We start from the raw sequence: 17,829 nt of genomic DNA on the forward strand, positions 1-17,829 counted from the left end.
CAGCATGTAAGTTATAAAATAAGTTTCCATCATGCTAATTAATACCCTTATATTAGTATGCATTTTGGAGATTGATGGAATGGTCATGGAGGGAAAGTATTAAAGGCACATTTATATGAGAGGGAAGAGATGCAGAGGGAGATAGGATCAGATGGTTAGTGTGAGGGCAGGGGAAAGTATTAAGGGAGAAATTTGTGAAGTGTAGGAATGGAGATGAAGATGCTTGAACATGTCGATTGGTGAGTTATTTCGTTTTAAGTTTTAGGTCCCTAAGTTTTCTCCTGCAAAGCCTTAGTGTCCTGAATGCAGTGGTGAGATTTAAAGGCATAATAGTCATTTCCATCACTCTAATTAGGTGAAGACATCCTACCCTCTTCTCCTTGTGATGGAGTCAGTTGTTTTCTTCAATATGCATCAGGCAGAACCTTTAAGATTTGCAGAGCAGCTGATCTCCTTTGCCCCCATACATCTACCCCAGTGCTGGTATTTACATATATTTGAGGTGAAGTTTGAAGTGTAGCCTAGTTCACAGGATACATTTAAAAGTTAAAAGACCAAGTACACTGTGTCCTTAAAATTAAAAAAAATATCAGGCGAATTCAAAAGATGTGAAAAACTATACTTTAGCTGTACTTAAGCACGCAAGAGAACATATGCCTGACATTATCAGCCTGAAAGAAAACTTGAATGCAATGATCAATTTTTGATGAATCATTACAATTATCAGCACTCCTTAACATTTAACCAATTTCCATTTCATTAGCCTAATATTTCACTGCTTAATGTCCTACTAATTCTAAGTTTGGTAGGCACATTATTAATTGTGTCATCCTAGTTTTGTGGGAAGGACATCAACATTCATAATGCCCAAACATAAATGCCTCCCTAAATCATGAAAATGGGAGTACTAAAGCTTGGTTTCTCCTCAAACAGATACTTTTAATTCTCTCCATCTAAAGCAGCATCTCTAATTATCCTTTCAGAATGGTGAAAATATTGGTAATAATATTCACACAAAACCTTACTAATATGATTTTCTTTGGAAATTATGAAAACATATGTGTTAATGCATGGAAATACAGGTATATGTATGACGATTGACTTTTGACAGTAAATTTTTGCTGTGCATTCAGCATGATAGTTTTCTCTATCAGTGCAGGTTGTATAGTCAGCAACAATGATGGACAATGGAAAATGGTGATCAATAGACAATGATGATGACACTGGCAATAGCTGCCAAAACGCTGAATATGAGCAGCTACAATGGGGCAACAATCATAACCATCAAAGCTGCAAGAGCTTATGTTCTAAATTCATTTGCATATAATGTTTATCTCATACACTTACTTTGTTTGACAGGTTGAATTAGGAACAAATGAACAGATTAGTAAAACATACACAAGAGAGCACTAATTTAGTCTGCCAGAACTGTGATTGGTGCCTTGCTATGGAGATGGATGGCAAATTCAGGTTTCTTACCTGTTTCTTAGAGAAATAAGAGAAAGCAGACCATTCAGCGATGTATGATCCTTATGAAAACTCAGTCTGTAAACATCTGAGAGCAGTATTAACAGAAATAAGAGGTTATAAAATCTGTTCATTTTTATTAACGGTATTGTGAATATACTAAGTTACCTAGCTATATGCATACAAAATTTGACTTGTGTTAATTCCACTTACCTGTCTGCTGTCCCCAAATTCATTCAGTGTTACAAAAATGCTGTCAGGTCAAGGGGCGATTAAAATTATTTTTTTAAATCTAGCATTCCCATTCAGAGACACCATAACCAACTTTCTATTGCATTTTCTTATTCAACTGACAAGTTTTCTTCCATTACATACCAAATTTCTTTAAAAAATATTCTTTAATTATTTTCATTAAAACCTTGTTTAAAAACCCCAACTGTGTACCATATTATTTTGAGGATTCTTTTGGATATTTGTTACATTTATTTTTTCCCAGTAGAGATTTTGACACAACTTGCTTACATAGCATTTCATGACACTAAATATTTTCGGTAGGGTTGTTGTGGTACTGTTTAGCATGTTTGCCTCCAAATCATAGAGATCATGACTAATATTTCCATCGATGAATCATGTACATGTTTTCATTTTTCTGGCAAATCCTTTTTTTTAATATAATTATTGTATATTTGTCCATCCATAATCCTAAGTTCCTTTATCCTCACTCTATTTTTGTATTTTCTGTAGCTTAGCATAGCATTCTTAGTTTACTCACTTAATAGAAAGTGTAGGAAAAAATTGGGCCTAAGGTTTTACTTTGGTTGATGGTTCAGTGATTCATTCACCTATGTTGCTCTGGCGGCCTCTGAAGTTGACCACGTGTATGTTTAGGCTCAATATTTCTCTCACATTATGGCAGACATCTTAAGGAGTGAAATAATTTAGAAGATTATTCCAGCATTTTATATACTATTTGTCCATCCATTTTTACATTAACTCAAGGGACCATTGTGTTTGCTTATCCCCTCTCCTTAGTGGCTATCTGTTTTCAGCCACTAACATCTGTGGCGACCAATAGGATATTTTTTTCTTGTCCATGCAATAGGAATTTGCAAGCCTTGGGTGATTGACTCCGTCATCATAGTTGAAGTTTTTTAGCTGTTTCACAATTAAATGTTATCTCATATTTGGCTTGGGAAATAAATTCTTTCTTTGCTGAAACCCTTATTTCTTTAAATTCTCTTTCATGCCTCAATTCCAACATGACATATTCTGCAATAGCTAGTAATTTCCATTGCTTGTTCTTATGTCTAGTTCTACTGGATTATCAGTCTGTCATACATGGATCCTGCCACAGTTGCAGGGTACCTTATTCACTCCTGTCATTAATTGATGTGGTTTGTTTTTTTCTGAGAGGAATATGTTTTTCAGCTTTTTTTTAAGCTGCCAGAAGTGAGTTGTGCCATTTTTCTTCTTTAAGATTCTACCTTTGAGGTGTGTTGTCTCTTTTACGTACAAGTAGGGGAGAAGAGAGAGAAATTGTTCCATATGCCAAACCTTGGCCAAACAATTTTTGTTTTCATCTGTGTGACTGATGGGCCACTGGCATTGGATGAATCCTTGTAAACCCTGAACGAATGAGTGAGTGTGATTCACAAAGGTCTAACACACTGGAGTGATTGAGTGATTAAGTGTTAACCCTTTGCACTCGGGTGCTTTTTTTCTCGATTGCCTTCGTCTACTCAGGATTCAATTTTTTAAATACTCCAAATTTACTGAGCGTGGCACTAGAATGAAAAATTGGAGTTTCTTTTCATTCAAACTTATTTATTTGGATTTTTTTACATAGTTATTGATAAATTTATTGATAAACTGTAATTTAAACTTAAAATTGTTCATGATATGATATTTTTGGAAGTATTCACCAACATGAAGACTTGGTTTACATTCACATGTCTCACAGATATATATCGTGTCTCTTCTTCCACCTTTGATTTTTTGTCAGAGCAAACCGCACAATCTTAATGTTTTTTGTTTGGGTAAGGTGTGATTATAAAGAGTTTTCAATCTAAACGTTGCTCTATGTCTGTGGATGGTAATCTAACCCTGGAAGTTTGTGTTCCATACCGAAATTCTCCAACAAAATTGTACATTAGTTTCCTAATAAATTTCGCATGCGAGATCGGTTTTTCATTTTTTCTTTGTTGGCATTCTTTGTACAATATACATGAATTGACAACACTGACCTCAAGCCCCCAGAAAAACAATTGAAGCCACCATTTTAGAGTCTTCCTCATGAAACAGTATGTGCTTGTGTAATGATCAGCTATATCAACACCCCCCATAAACTTTGTAGGGTTTGCCACAACCTTGGGTTTGAAAACTATTTCATTCCCACCACCACGAACTCTCCTTTTTACAGACTCAGTCTCTGCAGTGTCCCACGTACTGAGCATTGGGGCTACTCTCCTCTTGTCTTTTCATGCAAGGAGCATTATATTTTCAACCCTGTAAGCCACTATCTCTCCATTCTTTAGCTTTGAATGTTTGATCACAGGTGGATTATCTTTCCTATTGGGCATTATCGTCCCTGTCAAGTGTGTTTTTTCCTTTACCAATACCTTGCAAGCAGTATACTTATGCTTAAAAGTATTTGTGATCATGGGAAACCCTCTCTGATATCTTACCAAATGCTTCACATCCCAAATCTTCCTCTGCAAACTTCAACTATGCCATTTGGTTCATGTTCAGATTTTTCATTAGTAACCCATCCGTCTAGGAAACTTCTATATACTACAGAACTTCCGTCAGCTTTGTCCACTCTAATCTGCTGAATGCCTTCTCAAAATCTATGAATCATACAATGACATCATTATATTCTGTATTTTTTTCTGTTTTTTGTATTTTCCCCCTTTCTAAACCCAAATTGATCTTCAGTTAGTATGGTTTATGTCCTATTATGTAGCCTTATATTGATGATTTTTAAAACTACCTATGCTGGATGTATTATTAAACTTACTATATACTCACCTATGTACTAATGCTTGACTCATTTTTAGGATGAAATTGTAAGTTGATCTGATAAAGCCTTCTGGAGAAATATCTTTTTGATTAATATTATAATATTCTAGCTTAGTCCACTTTTCTTTCCATTTTTTTGTAATCAGTGATACTGCATGGATATTTTATATACCTACTGCCCTGTATTGAATTCATTTTTCATAGAAATTTTTCTCTTTAAAGCTATCCTCATTTTTTTTGCATTCTCTTCCTATTGTCAAGCTGTCTTTTACTTTGTAACAATCATTCTTTTTTCTTCTTCTCTTTACCACCTTCCCTGAATAATTAATAGTTTTCTTGTAATATATTGGGCAACTACAATAGTTTTCCCTCAATTACCATCTGAGAATTTTTTTACCGTCCTGTATAGCAATTCTACATTTCTCTGTCTCTCAAATTTCTCCTGCACATAACCTTGGCCTGGAAAATGAGGGGATGACACCTGATCAAGTTTATGACACTATCCTGGCATGTGAGGATGGCACCCTCAGTCTCTTGACTTCAGAACTGTGGAATATAGGAAGGCGATGATTGGGCCCTTCGATAGCTCATACTTTATCATGTAAAAATGTCCAAACAAAGGCTTACTATTGTACTTTTTGAGCAAGGTCTTCTGCTCACCACTATTTGCTACAAGCTTGAAAGCATCAGGTCTCAGCAACAAGGTGTAAATGTTGCTAATGCTTCTGTAGGGAGAGAGATCTGAGTCTTACCAAGCTTGCCCAGGGCCATTCTTGCCACCTAGAATAACATCATCCTGTAGTCTGTACTCTAGCAGTCTGTCATGTGGTGTAAAGTTAGTCTGTGCTGTCTTGACATGCCTTGCCTTGGAATTTGTGTTGGATACAGTCCAAACCCAATAGCACTCTTCCACCTAGATTTTGTGGGAGATAACTCAGGTGATGGAAAGTTTCATGTGAAGACTCCAGATGTTCATAATAATTTTCATACTCCTGTCTGAGTTTTGCAACTAGTGGATACAACTCATTTGAAGTTATCTCTGGTAATGCCTCCCTTTATATAGATGTAAAATTATTGCATTCTTCTGACATCCGGTAAAACATAAGTTTGTGAAATTAAGTTAAGCAATTTAAATAGTATGCACTATTCCATTAGTATATAAAATGCCTCCTTCAACATTTCGCTAACTATACCATCTTTGCCTGCAATTTATTCGTTGTCACAATGTATAATACTGCTACCATGTCATTTTTACTAATATAAACTTCCATGCTATTATTTTCATCATCTAATACATTTATTTGGCTGACATTCATAACCCACACCATTATTATACAAATTATCAAAATTCTTCCACCAATAGTCTCTAGCTATGCATTCATCCTGGATCATATCTCTGCTCTTATCCTTCATTGCATTCATCCCTTTTACCCTCGCTTGTTTGGATATTTTTACTCTTTCCCTGAACATTTTATTTCCCTCAAAATAATTCTACAGTTTTTTTCACTTCTGCCATCACACATTCTTCCTACTTTCTCTTGTGACGGGTTTGTACTCATTCTCTTCCTCACTGTAAGTAAGAGTGTCTTCCAAGCTTCCTTGCTGTTAGCTTTAATCATCTTAGATGGTTTGCATAAAAAGTATCAGGAAAAGTTTAGGAAAAATGATTTATTTCAGATATTGCTACCATGCTTCAAAATTCTTCAAAGTACATCCATCAAGCATCAACATAATTTTTCCAGCGGTTTTTCCATGACTCGTAGGTTCCCTGGTGGGCGGATTATGGAAGGTCCTTAAGGGTACCCGTGAAAGCTTCTTTGGCGGTACTTAGGGTTCCACATTGGTGATGGCATCCTTTGAGGGAGGATTTCACTTTTGGAAATAGGAATTAGTCAGCTGGTGCCAAGCTGGGACTGGGTTGGTGAATCATCGCAATGGCATTGCTGATGGTCTTCCCAAGCAGACACTTGACTCTGCTTATGATTGTTCGTCAAGACCTTTGGGATGAGTTTAACTCAGGTCTTTCGGATTGCCAAATTTTCAGTAATAATAGTGTACCCTGTCATCTTATCAATGCCAATGCAATCTGCGATCATGTGCACACTTTATCAACGGTCTGAATTCAGCACTTCATGCACACATCAGGAAGAAATTGTTAGCGATACTTTTTATCCAAATCTTGTCTTTGCTTCTTTCTTGGCACTCATAGAATCTTTCAATTCTTCATTCTATGAGGAATCACCTTTCATTCTCTACAGACTTTCAGCATTGCAAGTGTACTCAACAGTCATCCCTTTCAGACTTTGCCAAGCTTTACTAATGCATCTTTTTTCATATTTTGTCCCATTTCACCTGTTCAGCCATTCAACCATTTCAGCTTATTCTCAAGCATGCATTCAAACTGCATTCTTACACTTCTGCCATGCAGCCTCTCTAATTTCATGCTAAATTGATTTTCCAATTTAATCTTCCTTGCCATCCTCTTTATTGATGATATAATTTTCAATCTAACCAATAGTGGTTACTGTGTCTCATTCAGAGCCTCTCATTGCCCTGATCTTCTTTACTCATGTTCTCTATGGAATAATTGATTAAGTTGAGAAAACATGTGACTGTTGGAACTTCCATAATCTACTCATGGTGTAAGTTTCTATGCATGCCACTCATTGGAAGGCTTTACAAGTTATATTGATTTCAAGAAATTGAGAACTTATGCTAATTGGCAAACTGATGATTAAAATAAAATAGTAAATTCAATTAACATAAAGCAAGGTGTTACAGGAACCAGCACAAGCTGACTTAATTGGTATAACAAAGATGTCATTGTAGCATGAAAAAAACTAATATTCATAGTCATTATATCTAATTATTTTCCTCAAATTCAAATATATTTACATATGGAAATGCTAATTCTTCCTATTATAACCAAAGTATAAGAAATGTAAAATTTGGCTTTAAAACAGTAGACATTGCCATCATGCTTTAGTATATTAGGTTAGATAAAATTAATGGAAAAATGTCCCTATTGCAAACATTTCACAAAAATTGAATTTAAAAATTTAAGAGTTACACAATCAGTACGACTTGAGTAAATTAATTTGATTTCTATGATAATCAAATTAAATGTTTTTATTTCTTGCTTCATGATTTGCATATTTCCTTATTCTAACACATAGTAATAGAATATCAAGATTTATGTCTGAATTAGTCAGTGCTATAGAATTAATCATTATTATTTGGTAGTCTACTGTTTAAGGTATGCTTTGAATGGGCACAGATTGTACACTCCAACATTTCGTAGCCTTGCCTAACAAGACAAAACCTGACACTCTACACCACATAAAATTTTTTTTCAATTTGGAATATAGTCTATCTCCCTTCATTCCATCAAATGTACCTATCCTTTTCCTACCTAGACCTCATTTGCCTAACATCAGCCTCTATATTACAGTCTTCAGAATTCCATCATCAATCAAAATGCTCTGCATTCATATTTCCTACCTTTCTTGGATTTCTTCTAACAATGCTCTCTCCTCCCTCACCATGCCTACTACTTCTTCATTGGTTATCTTTTTGTTCATTTTATCTTTTCCATCCTTTGCAACATCTTCAAAGACTCCAATTTACAGGTACTGTATATCTGTCATCATTAATCAATGAACAAGTTTCCAAGCTGTTCAAAATCATGCTCATGTCTTTTTTTAGCCGTATTTCTTAGCGCTCCTCCCATCAAATCCCTTCTTCTGTATAAAATCATTTTGCCTTAAGGATTTCTTCTTCTTATATTCCCACTACTTTTACCATCTCAGTCCAAGACTCTTTCAAAATAAATGAACTATCAACATGTTCTAGTTTTTGCCCATCCATTTTAGCATTACCTTAGCTTTCCTCTCTCTCAAAGGGTTCATCACCTTTGTTCCACTTGCATTGATTAATACCCTCTTCCTATCACACTGATTGTATACTGCTCTCTGCAAAGACTGTAACCCATTGACTGACTGCTAACAATAGCCCAATCATCTGAAAACCTGATTTTATGAATTCCCAAACTACTTTCATTCTTATCTCAGTTCCTCTCCTACCATCTTTATCATTGCCTCCTTGTACACATTGAAAAGCATGGGTGATAACGGGCATCTGACTGGTTAAATTGGTCTGTCTTACCACTTTTCTGAACCATCATCATCCCAAATCTCCAATTCCACTTGAGAAGTCTGAGAGATGTAAAGGTTGCAGATAAGCTGCATATCCCTTGAATCTACTCCTATTTTCTGCTATTTGTTCATTAATTCTACCCAGTTGTATCTACCAGGCACCATCTTGAAGTCTACCAAACAAACTGAAACATACTGGATACAAACTATATTTCCCTCTCTTAGTGATATAATTACTGTAATAGTATCAGGCATAATTTATCCCTTCTTGAATCTGAAATGATCATCCCCAGAGTAATTATTAGGCCTCCTTTCTATCCTTTTATTGATGATACTAAGCACTACTTTTGCTGTCGGTGAAATCAAATTTATTATTTTTTAGTTCTCATATATGATTAGCTTTCCCTTTTTAGAATGAGAAATAACACTTATCTGACATGAACATTTGGTCAAAGTCCTCACTCATAGGTGTATATGTTAATGCTGCAAATCAGCCAATGAAAACTCTTTTTCCTTCCATTCTTTCTGAAATCCTTACGTAGTTCTATGGAAATGTTAATATACTTCCACAGCTGTATTTGATTTATTTACCACTTTTTCCCTAACTGTCATGCCATAAAGATGCCTGGACCTAGGCTCTCCCCATCTACACCATATTCTTTTTTCATCGCTTAAATTCTTAACTAAATATATTTACCTTCTTGTCCTGGTTTACTTAGTGATTCTCCTGCCTTATATTTAGTAGTGTTCATGGTTTTTCCCTTCTTAACTCCTGATTGAGATACTTATATGTCAAGTATTAGTTCAAGGTTTTATACTTTGTGTCAAGTTTTTCAAACTGACGAGAACGAGGGAGTATCATAAACTTTTAATTAATTACTAAAAAATAATCGTGTTGGAAACTTAATTTTTATATCTTTTTTATAACTTATTCTTAAGACATCTCTGCAGAGTCACCATCCAGAGTTAAACATTTCTGCCATCGTTTCTTGATCTTTTGAAGCCGTCAATATAGAGCTCAGCAGATTATATTGGAAACCATTGTTCTACCTCTTGAATGACTTAATTTATGTTGACAAATCCTCGACCCCACAATAGTTTTTTAAGTGCAGGGAACAAGAAAACGTCGCGTGGGGCAAAATCAGTAGAATTGGGCGGATAAGGCAAAATTTCAAAGCCACTTCACTTTTATTACCAGTTGTGCTGTGGTCGCAATTGCAGATCGCACCATGTTTGCTTCTGAAAAGGGGCCTATACTCGTGGAACCTAGTGTGCTGACACCTTTGGCATGTACAGTTCTTCATGTACAATTTTCCACACACTGCTGCAGCTGAGATGAGTCTCAGTCATGATCATTTGGATGGTTGCTCTTCGGTCTGATAGGATAATGTTCTCAACTTTCTTCACTGTAGCAGCATCGTCTTTGATTGACGGTCTTTCACTTCTTGGATCGTCTGTGGGGGACATGTGGCCAGTTTGAAAATTCCTTTTCCACCTCACAATTGTGTCATATGACGTGCTATCATTTCCATAAACAACCACTATTTCATCGTAGGTTTGCCGGGCGCTGTAACCTATCAAATAAAGGATCTTAATCACGCTGCGAGCCTTTATCTTTTCCATACTGAAACTTACTTAAATATACGTCTTCCTGAAACAAAACAAATAAACATTGATCACATGCAGAATGAATTTCATCTAGATCTCTCGGTTGTTTCTTAGTAATAATTACTTGAAAACGATCCTCCCACGCATAATGATAAGTCCCCACGTTTTACTTGGTGAGATAGTGTGCTATGAAATTTTACCAAATCGCAACTTCAGTGAATGCGTTCTCTCAAGAGGGAGAGGGAGCGTGGTGATGGCGGATCGCTCGGTTCAAACGCCCTCCAACGGACGGGGATGTCGCGCTAGCAGCTCTACCTACCGGCCCCAGAGAGAAACTAGAAGTGGCCACCGCCACGGAGGGGTCTGGCATCTGGCGGAATGTCATCGTGAACAAGGATGGCGGTGGGAGTAAGAGGGGGATAAGGGAAGGAATTAAGGGGCGCTGGTGATGGCGGAGAGCGGAATGGGGGCGGGGGAGAGGAGGAGGTGAGGGCTGGAGGTCGAAGGAGAGCAAAAGGAAGAAGGAGACCTCTCTTGCGACTTAAGAGAACGAATGTTCGGCGGAGGTCGAAGAGAGGAGGTTGGGACAAGGGCGGAAAAATTAATTATCCTACGGTCTTGCAATTATCCTACCGCCGTCACGTCTCCCCTCGCGTGTTTATCCCACCTCTCCTCGGACCATAAAAATTTTTCGCCAACCATTTTTCACTTCCAATCTTTTTTCTTTTCGTATGGATTTTCTCCTCTCCACGTTTCGCACCGGGTGGGAATGATGCTCCAAAAAACTCCCAGCCGCCAGAGCGGGGTCGCGGGAACACTAGGTGGGGAAGCACAAGGATAGAAATTCCTCGCCTTCCCTCCCAAAGTCTACGGTCCACCCCCTCTCTCGTCCTTCGCGCTTTCCACAAAAGGGTGATCCTCTGGGGAGAAGGGCGGGCAAGGGGGTCGAGGGTAGGCAGGATTAGGGCAGCGGGGCAGGGGCATGCGTGTTTCTACCCCTCCGCTTCCGCACCGCGCCCCTCCGGCACTCACTCCACAGGGCGGGCGTGTTTGCCCTACATCCCATCCTTCCCTTCAGTTTTGGCGTCTTCAAAATGGCCCCCGCTCCCAGCCTCTATTCTCGTCACAGGGTACCCTTCCCCCCACCGCCCCTCTCTGACTCCCACTCCCGTGCCTCGCTCCCAATGTGTATGACTTGCGGAGAGACTCCTACCCACCCCACTCCGTTCACCCGCCCCGCCCCTGGTTCCCTTTCACCCCTTCCCCTCTTTCCCTCTCCCCCGCCTTTTCCTTCCTTCATTGATCTAGCGAGCGGAGCGGCGCGGTCGGCGAAGCTGAGGCGGGAGAGGGAAGTTGCGAGTGTTTAGGGTGGGGAGTGGTTTTGCTTCGTGGGAGAAGAGGGGGGGGCATGGAACTGGGATGGCCGTCGGGGGAAAGGAGGGGTTTTTCGGGGGCGGAGCGGGGGACACAGATATATAGGCGTTTATACTACTCGGTGCTCTTGGCGCGAGTGCTGGTTTCCTCGTGGTCCGTTCTCTACCCCATATGCGCGCACGCTAGTTTCATCCCCAACCTTTACGTCGTCGCACTTTTAAAAACCTCCCTATCCGCCTTTCCTCCACGTCCCACACCACCGGCCCACTCTCCAAGCACCATCTTACCCACAAACCAACCCCCTCTCTGCTGCCGTCAACATGAGTAGTCTCTCTCTCCCCATCAACGAAATCCCAGCGCCGCGCGACTAGTCAAAAAACGCCCTCTCGTAAAAATAACCCGCAAATAACGTCGTATGTCATTTGTTTCTCTTCTTCCTCCTCTGGGCGCTGCCGTCGCCTTCGCGGCACTCGCTCAGCGCCCGTCCGAAACGCACACTAACTATGAATCCCTCAAAATCCTCCCCCCCTCTTCCCCGACAAGCACTGGAGAAGACGTAAAGGAGAAACAACCCTTTCATGTTTTTTCCCTGATGCCGTTCGTCATCGTCCCACCCCGTCAACCCTCGGGTATGCCGACCCCTTCCTTGCCCCGCAAGCCCGGCACGCGGCGAAGGAAAATGTAACGAGGCGGCTTTCGAGTCGCGTCTTTCATATTCCCTCGCGTGCGGTCGACTGTTCGGAAGTCGGCTCTCCTTCCTCCCCCCGACACACACGCCCCGTGCGTCGGGTCCTCGTGTGCGAGAGTTTTCCTAAGGGGAGGGGCGAAGGAAAGGAGGGGAGGGGTCGCGCGTGTGTTTTCCGTGTGGGGGCGCGGGGTAGTGGGGGGAGGTGGTCGGGTAAGGAGTAGGGAGGGGAACAGCCAGGATTTGCGGCGTGGGAGGGTGCGAAGGGGTTTCGTGGAGGGAGGGGGAAAGGGCCAGATTCGTCGGGAGGGAGGGAAAGAGTGAGAGCAGCGCTCCACATTATCCGCCGCTCCTTCTATCCTTTCCTGCTCTCGTCCCTCCACGGCGGACGAGCAAGTTGCGGAGGGGAGTCGTCGGAGGGCGCGCGGAGGAGTTGTCCGAAAAGAGAGAGGGCGGGGGAGGGTCGGAGGGGTCTGCAAACGGGAGGTTGAGGGGGGTTTGAGGGGTGACGTTGGTGGCGTGTGTGGGGGCGTGCGTGCCAGTGTGTGTGTATGTGAAGGGCGGATAAGGGGGGAGCTGGCGATAAGGGGTGCGGTGCGGAGGAAGAGGGGAGCGGGACGAAGGGAGCAGAGGCGAGCGGCTCATGTGAAGAGTGGAGTGAAGCCTCCTCCACCGCCTCTCCCACGCGAGGCGAGCCGCCGCTTCGGCCGCTGCCATATTGCCCCACTGGGAGTTCGCGCTGATCGGCGCCGCGCGCTTCTCGGCCAGTAGTACTCCGCGGTAGTGTCGGACTATTGGGGTGGGGGTAGCGGAGAGACGTTACAGCGTTGGTTTTGGTCCCGCTCAGTTGGTTGTGTTGTACGAAGCGAGGTCCCTCCCTGTCCGCTCACTCGGGGGCGGCTCCCCCCCGCCAAATCTGAAGGAAAGGAGGGCAGGACCGAAAAGATGGACCTGAACCGTGGGGCGAAGAGGAAAGACTTGAGGAGGGCAAACCTCTCTTGTCGCCGTCAGTAAAGGAAAGTGTTGCGGGTAGGAAAGAGCGGTCGCTTCGTCTCCCGGCTCCGTGACGAGGGGGCGTATCTCCCCGCTGACGAGAGATTGAGGGTGTGCATGGTGCGAGTGAGTGAGGGAGCGAGCGTGTGTGTGTATGTGGGTCTGTGTGTGCATTTGAGGGGAGGGTGCCCTCCCGCGGCCGACCACCGTCGCCGCCGTCGTGCGTCTCGACCGCCGCCGGTTGAAAGACCTCCTCCGCACTGGGCGATCGAACCCTCCACACGACCGAGGAAGGGAGAGAAAGAGGACAGGGGAGTGTGCGCGCGAAAAAGAGAGAGAAAGACATATACCCAACGCCGCCGCGGTGGGGACCCTCCTTCCCCCCTCCCCGCTCTCCAAAAACCCCCTCCCTCGCCCATACTCACTCTTCCTTTTTTGGACTCACTTTCCTCACACCGACCCTGCTGCCCCCATCCCCGTCCCAACGACAGTAACCCACCCCCCTTGTCTCTCTCCATTTTGGTCCCTCGCCCCCGCCGCTTCTCCTCATCGCTGAACACATTTTAAGCAGACGAAAAAGTGAAATCCTCTCAGAAATGTTTTAGCGTGAAGGCTAGAAGGGAACAAGTGATAGAAGAACGTTACGAAAGTGGAGGAGGAAGGATCGAAGGAAGTGTAAAGAAAGAGATATATACGCAGGAGGAACAAGAGGAAGAGGCAGATTCGTCGATCCGGAGTCCCGCTTCCCTTCAGGGTCGGGCGGGAGCAGCGCGCGCGCTTGCGGGATACCCGTCCGCTTTGGCCGTATCGACGCGGAGAGGCAGCGGAGGGCCTGGAGAGGGGGTGAGCGCGGAGGGAGGAGAGAGAGTGGGAAAGAGACGTAAAGGGGATAGGAGGGAAGTCGGAGGGGTACGGCACAACCCCCCCCCCCCAACTCCCGCTCCTGGGACCACGAGGGGAAAGAGAGAGAGAGTAGAGTAGAGTAGAGTTTAGCAAAGGGAGAGGGACGTTTGGCCCTCCTCTTTCCCTCCACACACATACACTCACAATCTCGCCCTCTCCCCCTCCTCGCGCATAGCGAGAGTTTGCGCCCGAGAGAGGGTCGAGGGTGGAGGGGGGACAAAGGAGGGCGAGGAGGAGTAGATTAAAGAGGGGCGGGCGAAGAGGGACGGGGGTGGAGAGGGATCGCTGGAGACCGATCGGAGCGAGCTTCCCCTTTAATCTGCGGGGGCCTATCGCGAGACCCCCTTCTCTCTCACTCTCTCTCCTGCTCTCTTTCCCCTTCCCGCATCGACCTTTCCTCACATAACATCCTCTACACTCTTCCTCCCGCCCGCTCGTCGTCCCATCCCCGCCCCCATACACACTCAGAAATCCTTCCTCGACTCTGTGAGCGGCGGTAGGCAGTCATCGGCGGCTGACTCGGGGGGTCTCCGGCCCGCACTCTTTGGCGCGCGAGGGGCCGGGGAGGGAGAGAGAAAGAGAGAGAGAGACGGTGAGAGTGTGTGTGTGAGAGAGGATTTGTGAGAAAAAGGGGGAGAAAGTGTTTCGGGGGATAGGTCGGACCCGCCTCCCTCCCTCCCTTCCCGCCTCTTGTTTCGGGGGCCCGACACGCGGGTCGGACCTCCGCTGCGGACCGGGGAACTGGAAGACGGGGGTGACTCCCGGTCTTCGCTCTTTCCTCTCCTTTCCGTCCTTCGGGGTCGTTGGAGGAAGATCTATCGGGCGAGTCGGATTCCAAGTGGGGGAACACGTGTGCTTGATCCAGGAGCAGCCATCCCGGTCCAGAGGAGCACCCCGAAGGAGAACTTGTTTGTGTGCCCTCCTGTAATGGATTCTTTCCTCTTTTAGATCTCATTTAGTGTCCCTCCCCCTTCCCTCAAATCGAATTCGACGAGAAGACGAGTGATCGAGGAGATCGCGGCGTTTCCGTGGTACGGGCAGGAGGCGCCGGGCGTCCGGCGGACGAAGCCATGGGGGGCCGCCGCGGCAGCGGATGACGGCCCTTGGCGGCGTGCGGAGCATCGCGGCCGTGGGCGAGCGGGGTGTAGTGGTGGTGGTGGTGCGCGGTGCGGGTAGGACCGGGGGGCAGTGGAGGAGGGCGGCGGTGGTGCGACGACGGAGTCGTCGTGGTGGTGGTGTTGGTGATAAGAAGGGGGGCGGACACACCCCCGCGGAATGTCCCGCGACCCGTACGGCGGGGGAATAGTGTCCTCCACCGGGAGTCGCTCACCGCGAAGCAGGAGTCGGGGTCTAGGCGGCGGGGGTGCTGGCGGCGAGCTTCCAACCGTGGACCGGTCTCCATCTCGACCCTACCCCACCTCCTACTCCGCCCGGGGCAGCCCCGTCACCCGCAAGAGCGGGGGCGGTGGGGGCGGAGGCGGCGGCCGGGGGCCACACTTCGTGAGCAGATCCAGCAACAGCTCGCCCATCGACCACCACCGGCACCACCATGGCGGCGGGTACTCGAGCGGGGGCGGAATCCTCGGGGGCGGGGGCGGAGGCGGCCCCTACTCCAACTACTACTATGGGGACGACGTCCTCAGTGGCAGCCCCGTGATGATGATGGACGACCGGAGGGCGGGTGTTGGACATCACAGATCCAGAAGCGCTAGCAGGTCCGTCTCTGGGGGCTTGACCTCCTCCGTTCCACAGCCCTCTTCTCGCTACCAATCGTCTTCCATGGATCACGAATTCGTGCCCATCCGGGAGCCCAGGGAGCGGTCCTTGGACCGGTGCGGGCGTGACAGGTCCCTGGAGCGCGGCGGACTTTACAGGGACACCCTGATGATGATGGACGAGGATTCTGTAGGAGGCGGGGGCATGGGGATCTACGGCCGTTCGGCCCGCCAGTCCCCGAATCCTGCGTCTTCGGGGGCCCTCTCCTCCGGCGGTGGCATTCTGGCGTCTCAGGACCCTGGTGGGGCCCCTGGACAAGCCGCCGCGGCCGTCCTCCGCCACGGCTATATCGGGGAGCTACAGCACAGCAACAACGATCTCCAGCGGGAGTTGGCGAACCTGAAGAAGGAGCTGGAACTCACCAACCAAAAGCTGGGCTCGTCCATGCACAGCATCAAGACCTTCTGGAGTCCAGAGCTGAAGAAGGAGAGGGCTCTTCGGAAGGAGGAGTCGGCCAAGTACAGTCTCATCAACGACCAACTCAAGCTGCTCAATTCGGAGAATCAGGTGAGTGTCATATTGTTATTGAACCCGCGCCTGATTTAATGTTGTGTTAGATGTCGTCGTGTTTTATGTGTAAGGATATCATACATTCTTGATTTAAAAAATCCCCATTTGCATTTTTATGTCTCGGTTAATTGAACAATATGTGAGCTTCTTTAAATGTCACAAAAGGCTGTTGTGAATATGTGTGTGCATCTGTGTATAATAAAATAATGTATACAATTTAGATGTGTACATTCATCAGCCAATATTCCTAAATAGTGATAGCAATAGCTCTATTATGCATTATTTTAACATTATTTCTTGTCACGCGATATTATAGGGTAGTTTTACTTGAGTTTGCTGTAAAATGGGGCTTGAATTTAAATATTTCATTAAAGGATTTTACTAGAACTGTTACGTGCAGCTCGTTATCCGTTTTAACGAGCTTTTTGTACAGTGATCTAAATGGCGCTTGTGTTGGTGAGCTCATGTTACATAATTAATTTGAAATTTAAGTGACGTAGGTGATTACTTTCTTCGCATTTTTTTCTCGGGAATAATCTTACTGATTCGGGTAATTTCGGTCTCGTTTGACCTTGTAAAGTGTTTTTGACGTTGCGAGAAGGTTGCCATTTGCGTGCGCTCACTCTTAAGCGTGCTTCAGTAAGATGTATTTGACATTTCATCTGTGAAACACGGAGAATTGTCACTTAAATGCATTATTAATAACCCTTGCATTCAACCCGAGGCATTATTACTTCGGAGAACGTTAAGACCTGATAAACTTAGAATTCTATTGCTTAGTACCTTCTCGTAAGCGACGAACTACTTTTTTCCCCTCACTTCTCAAATATTCTCTCTAGTATATCCTCTTAAAATTCCTGAGAAATGGCAATGTAAAAAAATCAATGATTTTTTTAAAGTACAATATTTACACACATTTGGGGTGTCCTTTATAAAACGCAAAAGCTTAAAGTTCAATTATTCGCGTTATATCCCTCCCGAGATACAAAATTTTGGCGTATAGGGGTAAATAGGCTTTCAGCAAATATTTTTTCCGGCGCTTGAGATAGTGAATAGAGTCCGAGTTACTGCAGAAATTAAGTGTAAAGTGCAATGGAAAGGGAAAGTGGTTTCGTGGCCTCAAGTGCTGCGTGACGATTTCGGGAGGAGGATGCGAGCAATATCGTCCTTCGCCGCGGGGATACCATTTTTCGTGGTCCCAGGATAGTTTGCGGCCATTGTTTTGCCCCCCCCCCCCCTCATTGGTTCATGGGACAGAGAGACGTTTGACATTCAGTCCAGAGTTTTTGACGGCCGAGCAATGTACGCTCTCACTCCCATCGGCTCTGCGACCGCTCCGAT

At 44.6% G+C, this 17,829-nt stretch overlaps 1 protein-coding gene across 5 annotated transcripts in view; it reads left to right on the forward strand.

Annotated features, from left to right (window-relative positions):
* Positions 1 to 15,469: 15,469 nt before the first annotated feature.
* The window catches only part of brp (ELKS/RAB6-interacting/CAST family member bruchpilot), a 490,885-nt gene continuing 488,525 nt past the window's right edge, over positions 15,470 to 17,829 (forward strand). For all 5 annotated transcript variants that reach the window (XM_071598643.1, XM_071598644.1, XM_071598645.1 and 2 more), the window contains exon 1: positions 15,470 to 16,485. In XM_071598643.1, the coding sequence (XP_071454744.1) occupies positions 15,478 to 16,485 (1,008 nt within the window). In that variant the 5' untranslated portion in view covers positions 15,470 to 15,477. The remainder of the gene's footprint in view (positions 16,486 to 17,829) is intronic.

This window comes from Hetaerina americana, unplaced genomic scaffold, assembly GCF_022747635.1.
Source record: "Hetaerina americana unplaced genomic scaffold, ioHetAmer1.1.p SCAF_10, whole genome shotgun sequence".
Classification (NCBI taxonomy): domain Eukaryota; kingdom Metazoa; phylum Arthropoda; class Insecta; order Odonata; family Calopterygidae; genus Hetaerina; species Hetaerina americana.